Source organism: Aedes albopictus, chromosome 1, assembly GCF_035046485.1.
Source record: "Aedes albopictus strain Foshan chromosome 1, AalbF5, whole genome shotgun sequence".
NCBI classification, from domain to species: Eukaryota; Metazoa; Arthropoda; class Insecta; order Diptera; family Culicidae; genus Aedes; species Aedes albopictus.
This window is the reverse complement of record NC_085136.1, coordinates 152,106,798-152,124,504: the sequence shown is the minus strand read 5'-3', so window position 1 is coordinate 152,124,504 and position 17,707 is coordinate 152,106,798. Positions and strand designations below refer to the sequence as shown.

General features: G+C 38.7%; 2 protein-coding genes across 3 annotated transcripts; one reads left to right on the top strand and one right to left on the bottom strand.

Moving 5' to 3' along the window:
• The first annotated feature begins 2,071 nt into the window (after nucleotides 1-2,071).
• Nucleotides 2,072-4,009, top strand: LOC109412952 (nudC domain-containing protein 1). The gene is made up of 2 exons (XM_019686613.3): nucleotides 2,072-2,224; nucleotides 2,296-4,009. The coding sequence occupies exon 2, from the start codon at nucleotides 2,322-2,324 to the stop codon at nucleotides 3,984-3,986; it is 1,665 nt and encodes a 554-aa protein (XP_019542158.3). The 5' UTR covers nucleotides 2,072-2,224; nucleotides 2,296-2,321; the 3' UTR covers nucleotides 3,987-4,009.
• A 7,728-nt stretch (nucleotides 4,010-11,737) lies between these two features.
• LOC109412953 (epimerase family protein SDR39U1-like) lies at nucleotides 11,738-13,103 on the bottom strand. Of its 2 annotated transcripts, XM_019686615.3 has the most exons (4): nucleotides 12,995-13,103; nucleotides 12,895-12,931; nucleotides 12,107-12,783; nucleotides 11,738-12,042 (listed from the first exon to the last, which is right to left on the bottom strand). In XM_019686615.3, exons 2-4 carry the CDS (start codon nucleotides 12,917-12,919, stop codon nucleotides 11,842-11,844), a joined length of 903 nt encoding a protein of 300 aa, XP_019542160.3. In that variant the 5' UTR covers nucleotides 12,920-12,931; nucleotides 12,995-13,103; the 3' UTR covers nucleotides 11,738-11,841. The 2 variants fall into 2 exon arrangements, with proteins under 2 accessions (XP_019542160.3, XP_019542159.2); XM_019686614.3 differs by having other exon boundaries at nucleotides 12,895-13,084.
• Nucleotides 13,104-17,707: the final 4,604 nt, after the last annotated feature.

The window sequence follows — 17,707 nt, the reverse complement described above, 5'->3', positions numbered from 1 at the left end:
TTCAAGCTGAGTACCGGGAATGTGTTGGTCCTCGAAATTTTCCCTGCTGGCGGTAGCAACTGCCCGCATAGATAAATACAGTTTGTATTAAGGTCCAAACAGTATGTCTCCTTTATCTGTTGCTGTTCCTGTACCACGAACTGGTGCTCTTCCTTTGAAAACTATGAAATTCCGGCAATCGATCATAAAGAACGGTTTACGTAACCCATAAATAACAAGTTGTATTGCTGACTGCACCCCAAATTGGGTTTTTAAATTAAGAAATATGTATTGATTTTTTGATTTTATACGAAAGAGCACCTTTTTCTGAACCACCATGATTTTTTTCAGATTTTTAGAACTTCATTTTGGTACCTGAAATCGATTTCGAAGAGATTTTTCGAAATCACCTTTTGACAGCTGGCCAACTGTTTGACAGCTCCATCCAGTACAAAATGTGACGAGGGGTGATTCGACAAATCGCTCCCATACAAACTTCAAACTGATTTTTAAATAGGTTCCCGGGCACCAAATTTCATGAAAATTTGGATTTCGGCTCAGTTTTGCATGCAGTTTCTGAATATGGAATTATCTCAACACCGCTAAAGAAGCCAATTGGACTGACACAATAGTGTGCACACACCTTCAAAGTGTGATTACAGCGCAGGGATACGTCGGATCGAATTGAGGTCTTCGGTGCACTTATTCCTTGTAAATGGAGGAATAAGTGCACCGAAGACGGCGAGACGATCCGAGGCAAATGTGCAATTTTATCACACTTTTTAGGCGTACCTAAATAAGTGTGATAGTCCAACTTGAGATGTAGTCCGCAATAGCACTATGTCATATTGTGCAAAAATTATCAAACAGTATAGCCACAGATAAACAGACGTAACACTCTGATAATTCCCATCGTACATCGATTTAACGGTCTTTTTCAAAATTTGATATGTGGCCAACTGCCCACCTGTGGCGCTCGCATCGTTTATGTTCGAGTTTGACGTTTGCTCAATACCGCCACCTAGTTGATGGTCGGCCAAACTTAGTTCTTTTAGCATTGGGCGAATATGTTTCCGTGACTATGATTTGAATCGAAAATTGTTCGAAGTGTTACGTCTGTTTGTCTGTGGTATAGCCATGAAGGATTGTGAGACATGGTGGCAAAATGGAATGACTGTTTCTCAAATGGTTTGTGATTAGATTTGCGCAACACACATACACATGTATATTTCACTGTATGCCACTTACATTCAACAGTTTGCCAAATAATTGCATACATTGGTGTCTGTACCAACCAGTTTTGATGCGGTGAGTAGCGGAAAAGTTGGCTTCAATGATCCATTGTCAGTAAACAAACATGGTTGTTTATAAACAAACTGGTTCGTCGGCTCTTTTCTGCTTCTTCTTTTTCAATTCCACTCTCAAAATTACTTTGATAATTTGACGATTTTTTTCTTGACTGCTTTCCGTTCCAGGTGCGTACCAAACTTTTATCCTTTTATCGTAACTCGAGTTTATTCGATATATTGTTCATGCAGTTGAAAATCGGAATTTTTGACACGTGAAAATCGACTTTTCTCCTAAACCGTGTGTCGGACGTACGTCGGGCGCAGTGCGCTGGATAGAGGGCCAGGTCCGCTGTCCAGCGCACTACGTCCGACGTTAGGTTTCACGTATGGATTTTGAGAAAATTCGATTGTCGGGTGTGGGGAAACTTCGGGTTTCTACCGCGACGACAATACTTAATTTTGAGTAAAATCGACCCAAATATTATTTAGGTAGTTCTGATTTTCCCCGCATACTTGTGCTGTAGTCGCCCAATCCTGTATCAAAATCATCAACAAACAACAATCATCAAAACATCTGATCAGCGGTCACGGTGGTCACGCTAACCTGCCTTCACTCTGCATCGTACGCGAGCATCAATTCAAAATAATTAATAAAATTTAATAAATTTTATTTATTTACGTTTGAACGATTTTTTGGAAATAAAATTATGCTATTGATTGCAAATACCTATAATTATTGTACTATTGTAATAAGGGTTTCGATAGGTAAATACGTGTAAGGCAAAAAGTGGCTCAATATCAAAGCTCCGCGACCGCTTTGAATTCGAATAAGATGATGTGTAAATAAAGTTTAGAGTGGTTAGGCTTTGTTTGCTTTTTGTCACGTTTTCACGTTTTCCGTAGTTGTTTGTAAATTTTGATATTGAAATTCTCAACTATTGCAACGAAATTGCAAGGTAATTGGGGAAACAGCAACTAATAATTATTATAATAATAGCTATTGTTCATTATACTCATCAAACAACAGCTTCCAGCTTTTTCCCCATATCCAAAATGAAGACGATAGATCTCCGGCCGGATCGCGCCCTCCTGAAGCCGAACTTCGATGGCTACAAGCTGTCGTTGGAACCGATCCCGATCCTTCGCACCGAACTGGCAGCGGATTCTCAACCAAACCGGATCCGCCCGAATGAAGCGCAGTACTCCCACCTGCATGCCCAGATGTTCGGACTGCAAAATTTGCTAGTTCGTGATCCGTGGGCGGGAGGCAGTTGCTACTTTGTGAGCCGAGATCTCTCGGTTTGTTGGGCGCAATACAGTGAGCTCAGCGGGCGGATGTTGCCGCTGGCCAAGGTGTTCAAAATGGATGCAGCGGTGAGTGCGGAGCCATACAACTGTTCCGTGGTGTTCCTGTCGGAGAAGTTTGCACTTGTGGCGGATGGTCGGGATGGATTGCACGTGGTGGACACGGGAGACCGTCGTAAAGGAGGTGAGTGGCAAAAGGTATTTACTCTAGCGTCTCCGGAATGGCCGGGAAGTTGTGTTCTTGAGGATGGCCGATTTGAAATTGTCAACGGAGAAAGACAGATTCATGCGGTGGGCGCGTACGTTACTCAGGAGGACGGAACTTTCAAAACCGTTTTACACTGGGTGAAAATAGCACAGAAGAACAGTAATGACCCTTGGGTATTCCATTCCAGCCAGGAGTTGAAGGGGCGGGGATATGCTTATTATTGTACCCTTGAGCCTAAAAGCAATGCGTTGGTGGTGGCAAGCGATAAACCGTTCAAATTTGTAACAAACGGAGAGTCCGCAGATCAGCCGATGGAAGAAGAGGAGAAAGAACCCGGTTTACCGGATGCACCTTTCTTCAGTTGGATTCAAACTTCGGAAAATATAACGATCACAGTTCCAAAAGTCGAAGGAGTTGAGTACAAAGTATCCAACGAAAATTGTAAACTGTCCGTTTTGTCCGGTACAACGTCGATCATCAATGAGGATGGTTGGTTTGCAGAGGTCGACGGAGAGTTGACTTCATGGATCAATGAATCGAATGAAATACAAATCACCTTGTTCAAAACCATTCCTGGGATATGGCCTTTCCTCTATCCCGGAAGCCCAGAGGAAAAATGTGACCGAATGGATCAGGACATGGCGCCGGCGTCGAATCTGACTTCCCAACTCGAGGAATGCGATTTTGGAACGGCCGGAGACGACACAGAATACACAATCGAAAGGCTGGATGGAACTTCCACAGAGACAACTCACCGAGTGTTCCTCGGAGGAAATCCGCCGTTGTTTCGGGTGATGTTGCGCCCCGGTTTTCCAGATGCCATTGCGTTGCGCAATGATGTCGACGCGTGTCTTTGGCTTCAGCATCCTGGGACTACTGATTGGTTTCTGCGACACGAGGGAACCCTTCACGCTTTTGGGTACGTGCAAGCTTCCAAGCAGCAGCGGAAGTTCATGTCCTGCTCGCCGGACTTCAACTATGCGGTGATTTGCGAAGCCCAGCGTCATATTTTTATCTACAAGGCAAACTACAACACCGCGGGTGGATTGAGGAACCGCAATGGGCCTCAGATCAGCATAGGACAGCAGAAATTGGTTTCACTCGATGGAAGCAGCGAAATTTTGGGCCTTTGTTGCGAGAATGATTACACCATGTTGCTTCTGGAGGGTGAAATTTTGGTGTTGCAACTTCGTATCGAAGAATAGGTAATAAACGATATAACATTGGGCTACCACTTTTTATATATACTTTGTAAGTTGTGAACGCATTGTCTTTCATATGAAATGGACGATTTTGAACATACACCGTGTCCAATAAGTTCAAATACAAAATCTAATTAAATTCATTTCACATCTGTAATTAGGATTTTCAAAGTACCTAAATTTATTTATTGTAAGGCTATCTAACACTGACCAAATACAAATTGTTTTGCAATTAACTGTCCTTTATCTTTATCCATATCTGTTGATCGTTTGTGTCGTAAGTCCATTTCAGCTGGCACGCACGGATTTTCATTGTTATTTCGTCTCATTTCAATGAGTAATGCTTTCAAGTTTAAACAAATTGGGTTTCTGTCCTCAGACCGGCCCACATTTGTATGGCGAAAAATTCACGGGGCACCCTCTAGAATCGTGTCTTTGGATGAGAAGAACAAAATGTAAAAGATTCAGCTCAATCGGTTGAAAACTGAGCTGGCGCAAATGAGTTTAAGGTTTGTGTGGGATTTTCAGTATAAATATATGGGAAATTGGATGACCTACAGTCTCTCACTCAGTACGCCGGTTCAGCGAGTTTGACTTAGCTCAGAATTGAAAAAAATGGTAGTTGATACCATAAGGAACAACCATGTAGGGGTAGGCGGGGCAATATGGACAGGCCTGTCCACCTTTTCAAAAATGTTCTCTGATTCTCAAGTCCACCCCCATATTTTAATTGGCATCCTAAAAGAAGTAACTGGTCAAAATTTCAGCCAAATCCATTGAAATTAAGAAGTGCATCAAATCAATTTTGTGTTTTTCGACTATTTTTGAACTTCAAAAAATCACAACTACACTAAAACTGGTCAAAACCTAATTCTTTCTGCACAAATTGAAAGATATACTTATTTGCTACAACTTCTCCGAGCAACGTGTGCCAATAAAATTGAAGGAAACTTTTGTAATTATCACATTTGTAATCTAAAAAACCTTAAAAAGTTGATTTTTTTTATAGATTTTGTTTTGAAGCACCTTAATATATGTAATAAGTTTTATTTTTTAAAACGGCATCATATTCTGCAATGTTTTGTGGTTATTTGCTTCGTTCACGTCAATGCTATAGGAATTGAGCAAAAATTATTAAAATTCGGGAAAGCCAAATACGTCCCAAAAACTAGCTTTTTGGAGGCAATCACGCTGTGGCGTAAAATTGTACTGAACGTAGTAGCTTTGCTTCCTTGTAGTTTGCCTTAGCTACCCCCTACCACGGGTGTCAACAAACAAGCATGTTGACAGCTGAGTGGTGCGAATAGAAACGGTTTTATTTTTCAAGCAAGCTAACACACACCTACACACTCCCGGCACACAGCTTGTAAACACGCACGAGCGTTCAATTTTCTTGCAACCACCTCTCTCAGCGCGGTTGTCGTCACACGAAAAAGTGGCGTCCTTCGTTTTTTTTTGTGCATGCACACTAAGATCAGCTCGGTATTTTCCCCATCTTTTTACTGAGTTCTCAACAGCAAATTTAACTCGGTACGCTCGGATATTTATTTTGCGGATATTCTGTAAATGAGTTACCGAGCTCAGCTCACAAACTGTCAAAAGTTACTGAAGCACGGTAAATATCGTTACTGGTGAACGGTAAATACAATTACCGAGTGTACCGAAATAAATCTGCTGTTGAAAACTCAGTAAAAAGATGGAAAAAATACTGAACTCAGTGAAAAAATTACTGAGCTGGAACATCTGAATCTTAGTGTGTGGAAATTATAATTTTCACACCGTCTAAAATAAGATTTAGTGATTAATTTATTGCAGGTCGATTAAAACCTGATATTTCTAGAACACATGCAAGTAGTTTTGCTGTATCTACATGCTTAACATGTTTATATTTTCTTCTTTATTATATCAAAAATCAAGTTTGGAAATATCTTCTGCTGCCGGGGCAAAATGGACACTCACCTTTTTGAAAGAAGCGGCAAGAGAAAAATATAACCTCAATCACAAACCAACCAAATTCTTCGATTTCAGTATATTTTCGGTTAAATGTTCACTATAGTAGTCATAGGATGAAACAAATTGGTCAAAAAACGACAGCAGTGGAAAATAGTTGTTCTAGGCACAGCTCTACATGCCGACAAAAACGAAGCTTTATCCAAAACAGCCTGAATTTAAATTAACTGAACAAAAATGAACTACTTCGGCGTATTATTCATCCAAAATCTAGTCCAAAATAGTTGTTTTGTAATGAAATGACATTATAGGTGTAAATAATGTACGAAATTCGTAAAAGTCTCATGTTGTCCATATTGCCCCATGGGGGTGTCCATTCTGCCCCGTATGCTTGAAGACGGTCATGAAAAACTAACATTTTTCAAAACATTTTTTGTAGTGGATAAATCATTTTTCTTCGTGAGCATTCTTATGCAATAGATGCTAAATAGACTTTAAAAGGATACTTGTATAAAAAAAACTAAACTTTTTGACATCTGGCCAGGTAAAGTTGGCAAAAACCTTAGGGTGTCCATATTGCCCCGCCTACCCCTATCATGTTTTCTTATAACTCCTAATATCTTCTAAACTGTATTCTGGCTAAAATAACATACATGTGAGGCGTCCACACATTTTGAAAAATGGTATCCAAAGTATTCAAATTTCGAGCATGAACTACTTGTATCATAATTTAGACGTTCTTTTCGATAAATCATGTTAAAAAAGAATGTGGTTCAAATTTAAGATTCATTTATAATATATTTCTTCAGATTTTATGAATATATACCAAATTGGCTTCTTTAACGGTGTTGAGATAATTTGATATTCTGTATCTGCATGTCAAACTGAGCCGAAATCCAAATTTTCATGAATTTTGGAGTCCAGGAACTGTTACGGGTATAAATATTTGTTACAATTATAAGACAGAATAATTGTTAAATGTGTTATAAATTCTATATTCGTGCGTTCTTTGTGTTATATGTTTTATTTTAACTTGTAAATATTCCCCGAGTTTTAATATACATTTATAAGGTTCAGGAAAAATAGAGGCCCATGAAATGCAATCCAATATTGATTGCCAACTTTCAGGCTATTTCGGGCTGCGGTCAAGTGCTAGAGATGTAAACCTTTCCCTGCCACGGACTTCAAGTTGTTGAACTCAAGTATCGAACCCTGAAACGGGATGCCCGATTAGGATTAGTTTTCCTAGACAAAACCAAGCTATGAACACAGCAACAATTGCTGTGAACTAAAAGGCATACTACCAACTAAAATACAATTCCAGGATGACTGATGGATCCAAATCAATAAATGAAACCTCGTCATCCTGTGATCGGAAGATGTTATCCATCAGGATAGCAGGGCACATTTATGTTATGTGTTGTGCTGCGTCAATTTGTAATGTTCCTAAATTGTACATTTGTAAGGTTCTGTGTATCGTGAAGTGTTAATACTTTGTAATAATTAATTTCTTTTATTTTTGTAACATGGCGCCCAACTAAAAAACCCCGTGTATGCAAATGAAGGTTGGTTGGAAGGATTATAACTTCAGTCTTAAGGCCAGTTTATTTTTGTGGAAAAGTGCACGTCCATAAAAGTAAAGCTTTAGGTTAGATTTATTCGTTACGTGATTTGGAAGGCAGTTTGGCTTTCGGGTAACAATCTTTTTTTTTTGAGTAAAGGTGTTTTCTGGGGACTTGTTAGTCCTGTTCACCGCTACGTTTCTGGAAAGCATTGTGGCTTTCGGGTAGCACAACTCATTTTGGTTTTGTTTTGAGTTTAGGTTAAGTTATTTATCTTTATCGTAGTGTTAAGTTATGGCCTTAACACTATTGTTATGAAGGATGTGAAGCATATGGGAGCTGAATTTTTCGTGAATCGGTGAACGATTCACGAAAAATTCTTGCTCAAACGTTGGATTGTGTTACGGGTATAAATATTTGTTACAATTATAAGACAGAATAATTGTTAAATGTGTTATAAATTCTATATTCGTGCGTTCTTTGTGTTATATGTTTTATTTTAACTTGTAAATATTCCCCGAGTTTTAATATACATTTATAAGGTTCAGGAAAAATAGAGGCCCATGAAATGCAATCCAATATTGATTGCCAACTTTCAGGCTATTTCGGGCTGCGGTCAAGTGCTAGAGATGTAAACCTTTCCCTGCCACGGACTTCAAGTTGTTGAACTCAAGTATCGAACCCTGAAACGGGATGCCCGATTAGGATTAGTTTTCCTAGACAAAACCAAGCTATGACACAGCAACAATTGCTGTGAACTAAAAGGCATACTACCAACTAAAATACAATTCCAGGATGACTGATGGATCCAAATCAATAAATGAAACCTCGTCATCCTGTGATCGGAAGATGTTATCCATCAGGATAGCAGGGCACATTTATGTTATGTGTTGTGCTGCGTCAATTTGTAATGTTCCTAAATTGTACATTTGTAAGGTTCTGTGTATCGTGAAGTGTTAATACTTTGTAATAATTAATTTCTTTTATTTTTGTAACAGAACCTATTTAAAAATCACTTTGAAGTTTGTATGGGAGTGATTTGTCGAATCACCCCTCGTCGCAGTTTGTACTGGGCGGAGCTGTCAAACAGTTACCCAGCTGTCAAAAAGTGATTTCAAAAAATCTCTTTTATAATAAAATCATACCAAAACAAAGTTCTAAAAATCTCAAAAAAAATCGTAGTGACTCAGAAACAAGGTGCTCTTTTGATAAAATCAAAAAATAAATACATTTTCCAAAATTTAAAAACCCAATTGTTTGACCATTTCATGCATTTTTTTGTGAACTTCTGTTTTTAAATAAACAGGGTACAAAAATTCCGACTTTTCTAGCAGTTCTTTCGCTTGGCAGTCTTTTTATTCATTTAGTAATGCTAGTATTATACATACAGTTATATTTCAGAGGCGTTAGGATACGTCTGTATTCCTACACAGAACTGTTTATTTTAGCTTTCATCAATCCCATTTTGATATTGAACCAACCCAAAGTCTATGTACTTAATTTTTTCACGACTGTTTATGCAATAATTTAAATATTTCCAACAATAATTCTGTGCCATATTAGCTTACATTAGAGTGTTTACTGAAAAGATTTTCCTAAATTTATTTATCATCGTTTCTCCTTATCGGAGCAAATTATTGTAATATTTCTTTGAATTTCACTAATAAAAAAACTTTTAAGGTCAAATATCTTGCTAACACGTCATAAACTAAATGCCTTGGGATTAAGGTGGCCCACACTTATATGAAAAACAAAAATTTCGAGAAATGCCAAGTCTTACCTCCTCAATCAGTTATTTTGGACTCCCAGAAGCTACGTCCAAAATTTGAGCAAAATATGTTGAGCCTAAGGAGGCGCTCAAAACGCTCAAAAGTTTGTATGGGAAAACTTGGCCAAATGTATGCAGAAATTTTAAGTTTTCGAATGTTGCCGCTAGGTGGCGCTGTAAGCGTTTAATAATCAAACCTTTTGGTATTATTGTAGGTGACTATATGCCAAACAACTTTGTCGAAGACCGCAAAGTGATCCAACGTCTGTGAAAAAAGTTATACCCTAGGAAAAGTGAGGATAAACTTTATTATTATTTTTCCAATACATGTAAAGGAATAATATCAATAATTAAATCTCAATACCTTGCCTCACTTTGCCTAGGGTATAACTTTTTTAACAGCCGTCGGATCACTTCGCGGTCTTTGACAAAGTTCTCTGGCAAGCGTTTTGAGCGCCCCCTTAGGCTCAACCGATTTTGCTCAAATTTTGAACGTAGCTTCTGAGAGTCCAAAACAACTGATTTAGAAGGTAAGACTTGGTATTTTTCGAAATTTTTGTTTTTCATATAAGTGTGGGCCACCCTACTTGGGATATATCCTCGAAATATATTCACGAAACTACAAAAATTCTATTAAAAACCAATTTTTCATTTACCTCGGCTAAACGAACGTCTAGGCAAACAATCACATTCCAAGGGTTTTTACCCTCGTTTTTGTTTCAGTGCATATGTAAGTGTGATGCATCACCTTTTCATAAAACAGTACTATTACTATTCTTCATTACACCAACAAAGCTAGCCATGAAAATGTTTGACACTTCTGAGGTCATTTTGACAGACCACGCACATGCACGAAAAAGACGGATCATATATTCTACTTTATCGATCTTGTTGCCGTCCTTTTCATGCTTATATTACATTTGTCAAAATGACCTGTGAATTGTCAGTCATTTTGAGGTTAGGTTCGTTGGTGTAACAAAGAATAGTGATATATCACTACAATAAAAAAGTTTTATCATAAAATCTTTTGTATGAGTTTCCCGACACTTTTTTGAAAATGTTTGGGCCTCGGCTAAACGAATGTCTATCACTGGGGATTGGGGACTACGAAGGTGATGATTTTGTTTGCGGTTTTCTGTGGGAAAGTGAAGGAGGGAAGATTTTTTGCTTTTTTTTCACTCATACTCCCATAAGAAACCCCGTAGGAAGAAAGAGTGTTTCCCGGCTCATCAACCTTCGTAGTCCCCAATGGCGATGCATGCAATGTGGAATTTTTCATGAAATTCCTGGAAAACTTGTTGGATGATTTTTTTTGCTGAACATATAGGGTGACATTGGGTATTATCGGCAGGTTTGTTCTCTTCGTCATGGGGGGTTTTTGTCAACCAAATTGCTTGAAACTTGGCCATATCATTCAGCTTAGTTGGGAAGGATTTGAGGCCAACTCTGAGTTCAATAGGGTCCGAAAATCCCCCAAGACGAAGAGAACAAAACGGTCGAGAATAGGTAATTTCCCCTTGGAGCACATGTCCCATTATGCTAGATACGAAATTTTCATCAAGTAAATTAGGGTAGGGTATCGCGCTACTTGGGCGGTGGCTTCTATATTCGTCTGTTTTCCACTATAACTCAATCAATTTTGAACCAATTGACTTGAAATGTTGTACACGGATGGATACTATACCTATCTCACCTCATTCCAAAAGATGTGTCAATTGGTTCAAATTTGACTGAGTTATAGTGGAAAACAGACGAATATAGAAGCCACCGCCCAAGTGGCGCGATTCCCTATACTGCCTGTAATCGCATATCAGTCCCATCTTTGCTGGGTTTTCTATTTATAACCGTCACAGTTCTCCATATTTAAATTATTTTTATAGTGCCGAGTTGCAAAAATTATACTTTTCGAAAATGTTAGTGCCAGTAGGTACATAAGTGCATTAACTATAGAGATAAGTGACATTTCAACACACGAACACTAGCGCAAATTTTTCCTCACACAAAAGTGCACGCCGATTGAAAGGCTATTCAGATTGCATATGCAAATATTACCCAATCGAATTGGGTAAAACGGGTAAATAATGTTAAAACGTCCGGGGCAAGAGTGCAAATATTTTCCTCGCAGTTTCACAACTACATCTACAAAAAAGGCACGCATACATTTGAACGTGATTACCTTTCTATTTTTTTGTCTAAACAGTGTTTACTTATCCTATACTGCCTATGATCGCATAATTGTCACATATAAATAGGAAACCCAGCAAATATGGGACTGATATGCGATCATGGGCAGTATATACTCTTTGCACTATACCCCAATAAACTAACACCATACACGTACCGTACTGTAGATGGTTCAACAATACTGTTCAAATTGTATCCCGAATGGGTGTTTAAGCTTATCTTATAGTTATCGTTTATGCGGGCAGATAATTGATGACGTTTCGGGAAAATGAATAAAAAAAACAGCTTCGTAACATTGATGTACCTTCTATAATCGCTTCTTAAATTATGATCGCATTGTCTTCGTTATGAACATGGATGAATAAATGTCGCGCTATCGAGATTTACTAGTTATCTAAGGAAACAATCTGGCCACATCTTTGCATGCAGAACGAATATCGGGGAACTGGTATTTGTATCCGAATTCTTGTGGGCGTTTGGGAACCACCTTAGCGCCATTAGTCAACAGAGCGGCACGCTCTTTATCAAAGATTAGATTCAATACGAATTCAGGAAGGGGAAATATTGCCGGACGAATCAACGCAGAAGCAAAAGCCTAAAAAGATATGAAAAAATGTAAACACTTGGTGTTTTTAAAAAGTTCGATTGATATTTATCACCTTGGTAAAATCTCGATTCGTAATCAATTCTGGAGCGACACCGTTTAAAACACCACTAACATCTGGCTTTTCAATCGCAAATTTAATCATGTTGCAAACATCTTGCACGTGTATCCACGGTAAATCGTGACTTCCATCTCCAATGGGACCTCCCAATCCGAGCCAAAATGGCAAAATCAACGACTGTATCATGCCACCTTCTCGACCAATTACGACACCGCTTCGTAGCTTCACAACCCGGCAGATGGAATTATCGGACAGATTGGCCGCCTTTTCCCACTCGATGCACAACCGGGACATGAAGTCGAATTCAGCTGTTTTTGATTCTTCAGTGTGCAACTGCGGCCCAGGTGCATAATGGCTTACTCCACAAATACTGACAAATACTCGCGGCTTCACCGTGGCCTTCTCGATGGCTCTAGCACAGGCAGCGGTCGTGTTGATTCTCGAGTTCCACACGTTCTGCTTGAAGCCCGGAGTCCAACGTCGTGTTGGGTCCAGAACGTTTTGACCAGCTAGATTAACCACAGCCGAAGTTCCTGTCGGGAGGCCATCTTTCTCCAAATCGTGCCAGGTCATATGCTTGACCGCAGGCATCCGTGAGATGGTGGTTACATCGTACCCGTCCGATCGGAGGATCTGTGCCAAACGTTTACCAATGAATCCGGTTCCACCACCTGAAACGGGTTAGACAATTAACCCTTACAAATTACTTGCCCTTTTGGAGAGCAAATTATGTAATGCATAAAATTACTCTGCAAAGACTCACCTGTGTGGTAGTTACTTACCTATTACTACATGTTTTAAAGCCATGAAGATAAGCCACTACAGGAATCAGTTAATAAAGTGTTATTAGCTCACTCTTCTATGCTTATTTGTTGTATTTACCGAATCAAGAATAAATTTATTGTTTAACTAACGATTGAAAGCGAACAATGCACTTTGTGTTTATTTGTAAATAAATTTAAATGACGTGACCCTGAAGCCAGCTGTTTTTGATTTTTGTTTGCTATGCAATACACGATGAAATAAAAGTACACAGTGTTCGTTTATACTCAATTTCGTAAACCCTCGATGGGCATGGTCCAGTAAACTTTTGAGAAAACTGCTATTTATTGGGGACTACGAAGGTTGATGAGCCGGGAAACACTCTTCCTTCCTACGGGGTTTCTTATGGGAGTATGAGTGAAAAAAAAGCAAAAAATCTTCCCTCCTTCACTTTCTCACAGAAAACCGCAAACAAAATTACCTTCGTAGTCCCCAATTGCATGTTCCGCCGTAGATTATCGCGCAAAAATGTTCATAAACGCTCGTATATCGTCGCGTTAAATGAGGCGTTAAATTTCTATGGAGTATTAACGATTTAAAGTTAACGCGCTAAATTTTAAAGCTTTAACGTTAACAATAGAGTTAATAAACTATAGAGGACGAATGTCGCTGCTGTTCTCTTTGTTCTCGTTCGCAAACATGTCGGGTATCTATCTGTCAAACTGCATACTTTTTCGCTTTGACACTTATAGCCCGGTCGTCACCGAAACATGGTTGCGCCCTAATATTTCGTTCCTGCATCCAGATTTCGCCTGTGTTCGACTTGATCGGCCACCTATAGTGATGATGTCGGCAGAGGGGGAGGAGTGTTAATTGCTGTGAGGAAAGGGCTGTCATTAGTGCCATTTACACTTATCAATAAGTTGATTCAACCAAGAGGTTCAATCTTTCCTTCAACTTCATCAAGAAACATAATTTGATGGAAATATTGCTAAGTGTATTGCATGCATTTTTATTGAGGAAAACATGGATGATAATGTTGAATCTTGATGTAAATCCCGACCAACCTGCAAAAGCGAGGATTGAGGCTGGTGATCATATCCTCAATATTTCCCCTCCGAAAGATTGATCCAACCACCGCTATCATCCAGTTTGACCAAACCATCAAGATCATCCAAGTCCGTCAAACTTTCCCCTTGAGTTGTTTTATTCGATCAATCCAGCAGGGTAAAAGAGTCAGCAGATTGAGCGAAGACCATTCCATCAGTGAGGAAGAGATAGCAATTCACCAACATTCAGCGCGTGGTTTACGGTGTTCATGGTGGCCAGCTCAATTGAATTTTATGGAATGCTTTGGAAGCAAACTTTTAGAAATAAATAGAGTGTCACGTTTTTGCATTGTAAATAAAATAAAGACTTGATCATTATAAAAGTGCAAATTTCGATATTTCACTTGCTTATTCAATTCCATTAATGATTATGAAAAAATAATGTTTTGATAATTTTGGTTATTTACCACGTCATATTCGATTTTTTGTAAGCATTCATAAACTCTTATTTATTGAACCCAATCTCTCGGATAAGTATGATGAATTGGTAAATAGTGGATCTATTTACTAATTCATCATTTTTCCTAATTTCTTGAGAAGGTTGATGTTTTTTTTTTAATTTCTAACACAAGTTATGAACTTCTACCGGTGAACCAAAATACTTCATACAAAATGGAGCTTAAACAATAAGTATTAACAGTTAGGTTCGAACTTCAACATGTAAATTTGGAAATCACTCAAAGGGGCTTTTCCCTCTTACAAAATTTAAAGTTAAAAATAAATGAATAAATAAATAAATAATAATTAGGTTCGAACAAGTTTTGATTTTTGCTAATGTCATAGTAAATATGTAAAGCAGTAGAGGTTTGGAAAACAAAGGCTGATAAGAGGTTATTGCCATATTGATTTGTTTGTTTCGACTATAATTGAAAATGTTTGCTTTATCCGTTATTAACAGGTTTATCTATAGCTAGATTGATTACTGAACTATGATTAAATTATATGCCTTGAGAGTGACTTTGTGTATTATTGGCAGTGCTTCTCTCTTTGCCATAAGAGTTTTTTGTCGTCCAAATATCTTGAAACTTAGTTTGATTGGCAAAGATGTAACGCCAACTTTCAGTTTATCAGACTTTAGATAACACCCCATGACGAAAAGAACAAAGCTGTCGAAAATATACTGAGTTTTCTAGCATTTTATACTAAAGGCACTAGAAAATCGCATATACGTTAGTGGAAATTAAAGATGTGATATAAAACATAATGAACCAATATTAAATATTAAACATTATTCCTAAATAATCTTATGAAAATTTACGATGCGCAACTTGTGCTTGAAAATGTTTATTTGGCAGCGCTTTCTTGTTTCCTTTATTTCACCATTCCATCAATTATTTCTTTCTCAAGGATTATTGATGAAATCACGAGGATCAAACCAAGTATCAATCCAATATCTTCGACATTACCCCTTTCCAGAGAGATAGATCAAGCCGAGGCTCGAGCAGAGAGAAAATCTCCCGGCAGTATGAGAGAAGTTAATGCATAAAGAGAAAAAAAAAACAAGTATCCGTGCATGCTTATCATACGTGCACAGCTAGCAAAGCAAAGCCTTTTATTGAATCAATGCGTCGTCGATGGGTGTGCGGTTGATTTTCAGTCCTACCAATCCCAAAGCCAATAATGCGGAAGATAATGTATGCAATGCATTTCTGTCACATTTTTATCTATGTTTTTTAATGAATTTTCTATTCATATTAATTCTTCTTCTAACCATTTTTACATAATCAAACATTTTACATATTTTTTTATTACGAAAAGTTTTTGGACAGCCCATGGGATGGGACTCGAAACACCTTCAGTGCCGTCACAGACAAACAGACATACTACTCAAATCACAATCATCGCACGATTTAACGGTCATTTTGAAAATAAAGTGTGGTTCGGACTGTGCTCGCATCTGTCATGGTGGCGTTGCTGTGCCTACATCACCTCTCAATTTTGAAGAGAAATGAACGCGACGCCGATCAATGTTTACATAAAATGACTCAATCGTGAACCTTCATTTATGTTTTATGAATGGATGACGGCACGGGGGAATAATCACCTGCAAAATTGTTACATCGAGGCGAGGGAAACAACACCTGCAAATGAATGCTTCGGATTGACCATTATAGAGGGTGCTAGTGAGATGCCAAACGATGTTTTTGAAGCAATTTTCTTCTAAGTAATATGTCTGTTTGTCTGTGGTGCCGTCTTGCTGAATTACCTTTATATTTCGACATTACACAAAATTACTACTGAAGGGTGTTATTTGTCAGAAGGGGGTATTTCTAATTTATAGGTAACGCAGCTAAGCATGTTACCACCATAATGTGCAAATTATTAATTAACTGGTGTTAGAGACCGCCAGTGCACCAGTAATTTTTGGCAAAGTTCGGTGGGACACGAACCGAGTTAGAAGATTGCACAAAAAATGTTGTGAACTGTTTATAATCACTAATGCATTGTAATAGTTGGGTTCATTACATTTACCTCTGCATAAATTACTTTACATAAACTTTGCATAAATTTACTACATTACTTCTGCATAAATTGTTTTTTTTGTTCGATGATTTATTACATCTGAATTCAGTTTTTTTGTATAATATATTTCAATAGCTGTTTATTTAAATTTTAAAAAATACGGCAACACGGCAGAATGCTCTGCAATGATGATGCTCTCGTTCACGCGCTGCTGCATTGATAGAATGATAGGTTGATCTGGAGGGGAAATATTGAACCAATCAATTGATCCATGGAATAATTTGACCCAAGGTTTGAACAATCTTCGAGAGGATTGATGTAACAATTTTGAAGGTGGGGAAATATTGTAGAGAATATTGAAGAAAAATGCGCTATGGAGGGGAAATATTGCTGTGTGGTTGATCAAACGGAAGATAGGAGAAAAGTTGAATGATTGATGTCAATCTATTTTTGAACAATATTATACATTCAATGCATCCATAAAACGGCCAACTATTGATCAATATATGCACCGTGTGACTGGCGCTATTCAAGCAGATCAATATTTCGACGAAAACAATCGAAACTACTGGCATCGTCATTTCCACGGGTGTCAAGTCAACCAAATTTGCATCTTTGCTGCTTACTTCCCCGGTGGACGCCGCCAATTTCGACGTGACATCCGTACTATGACTAATCATGACGTTCCCTTCATTATTACCGGGGATCTCAATGCTAGACATCGTTACTGGAACTGTGCCAAAAGCAACAAAGCTGGGAATATTCTGTTCCAGGAAGCCGCGCAAACCGGTTTGAACATCCACTTTCCGGACTCACCTACATTTGTTCCATCTGGACGGGGAAACCCGTCAACATTAGATATCGTGCTTTCCAACAACCTGGTGAATATGTCAAAGCCACTCACGCTGAACGAGCTGTGTCCGACCATCTTCCAGTTTGCTTCGAAATCAGTCTCTCGGCAATCCCGGAGACAATCACATTCACCGTTCGTTGCTATGCACGTGCAAACTGGCCTGCGTTCCAAAGGGTGGTTAACGCAAGACTTGATCCAATCGATCCTCTGTTCGCCAACATCCAGGATGAAGACGGAGTTAATGCTGCTGTTCGTTGCTTCAAAGAGGTTCTTCTCGATGCAGAGTCCATCGCTGTGCCGGCGATCGCCCCCGACCGTACGAAGTAGAGCGATTGCCTGATGAAACTAAACTACTCATCCAACTTCGCAACAGGCGTCGGCGGCAGTGGATGAGGACAAGAGACCCTA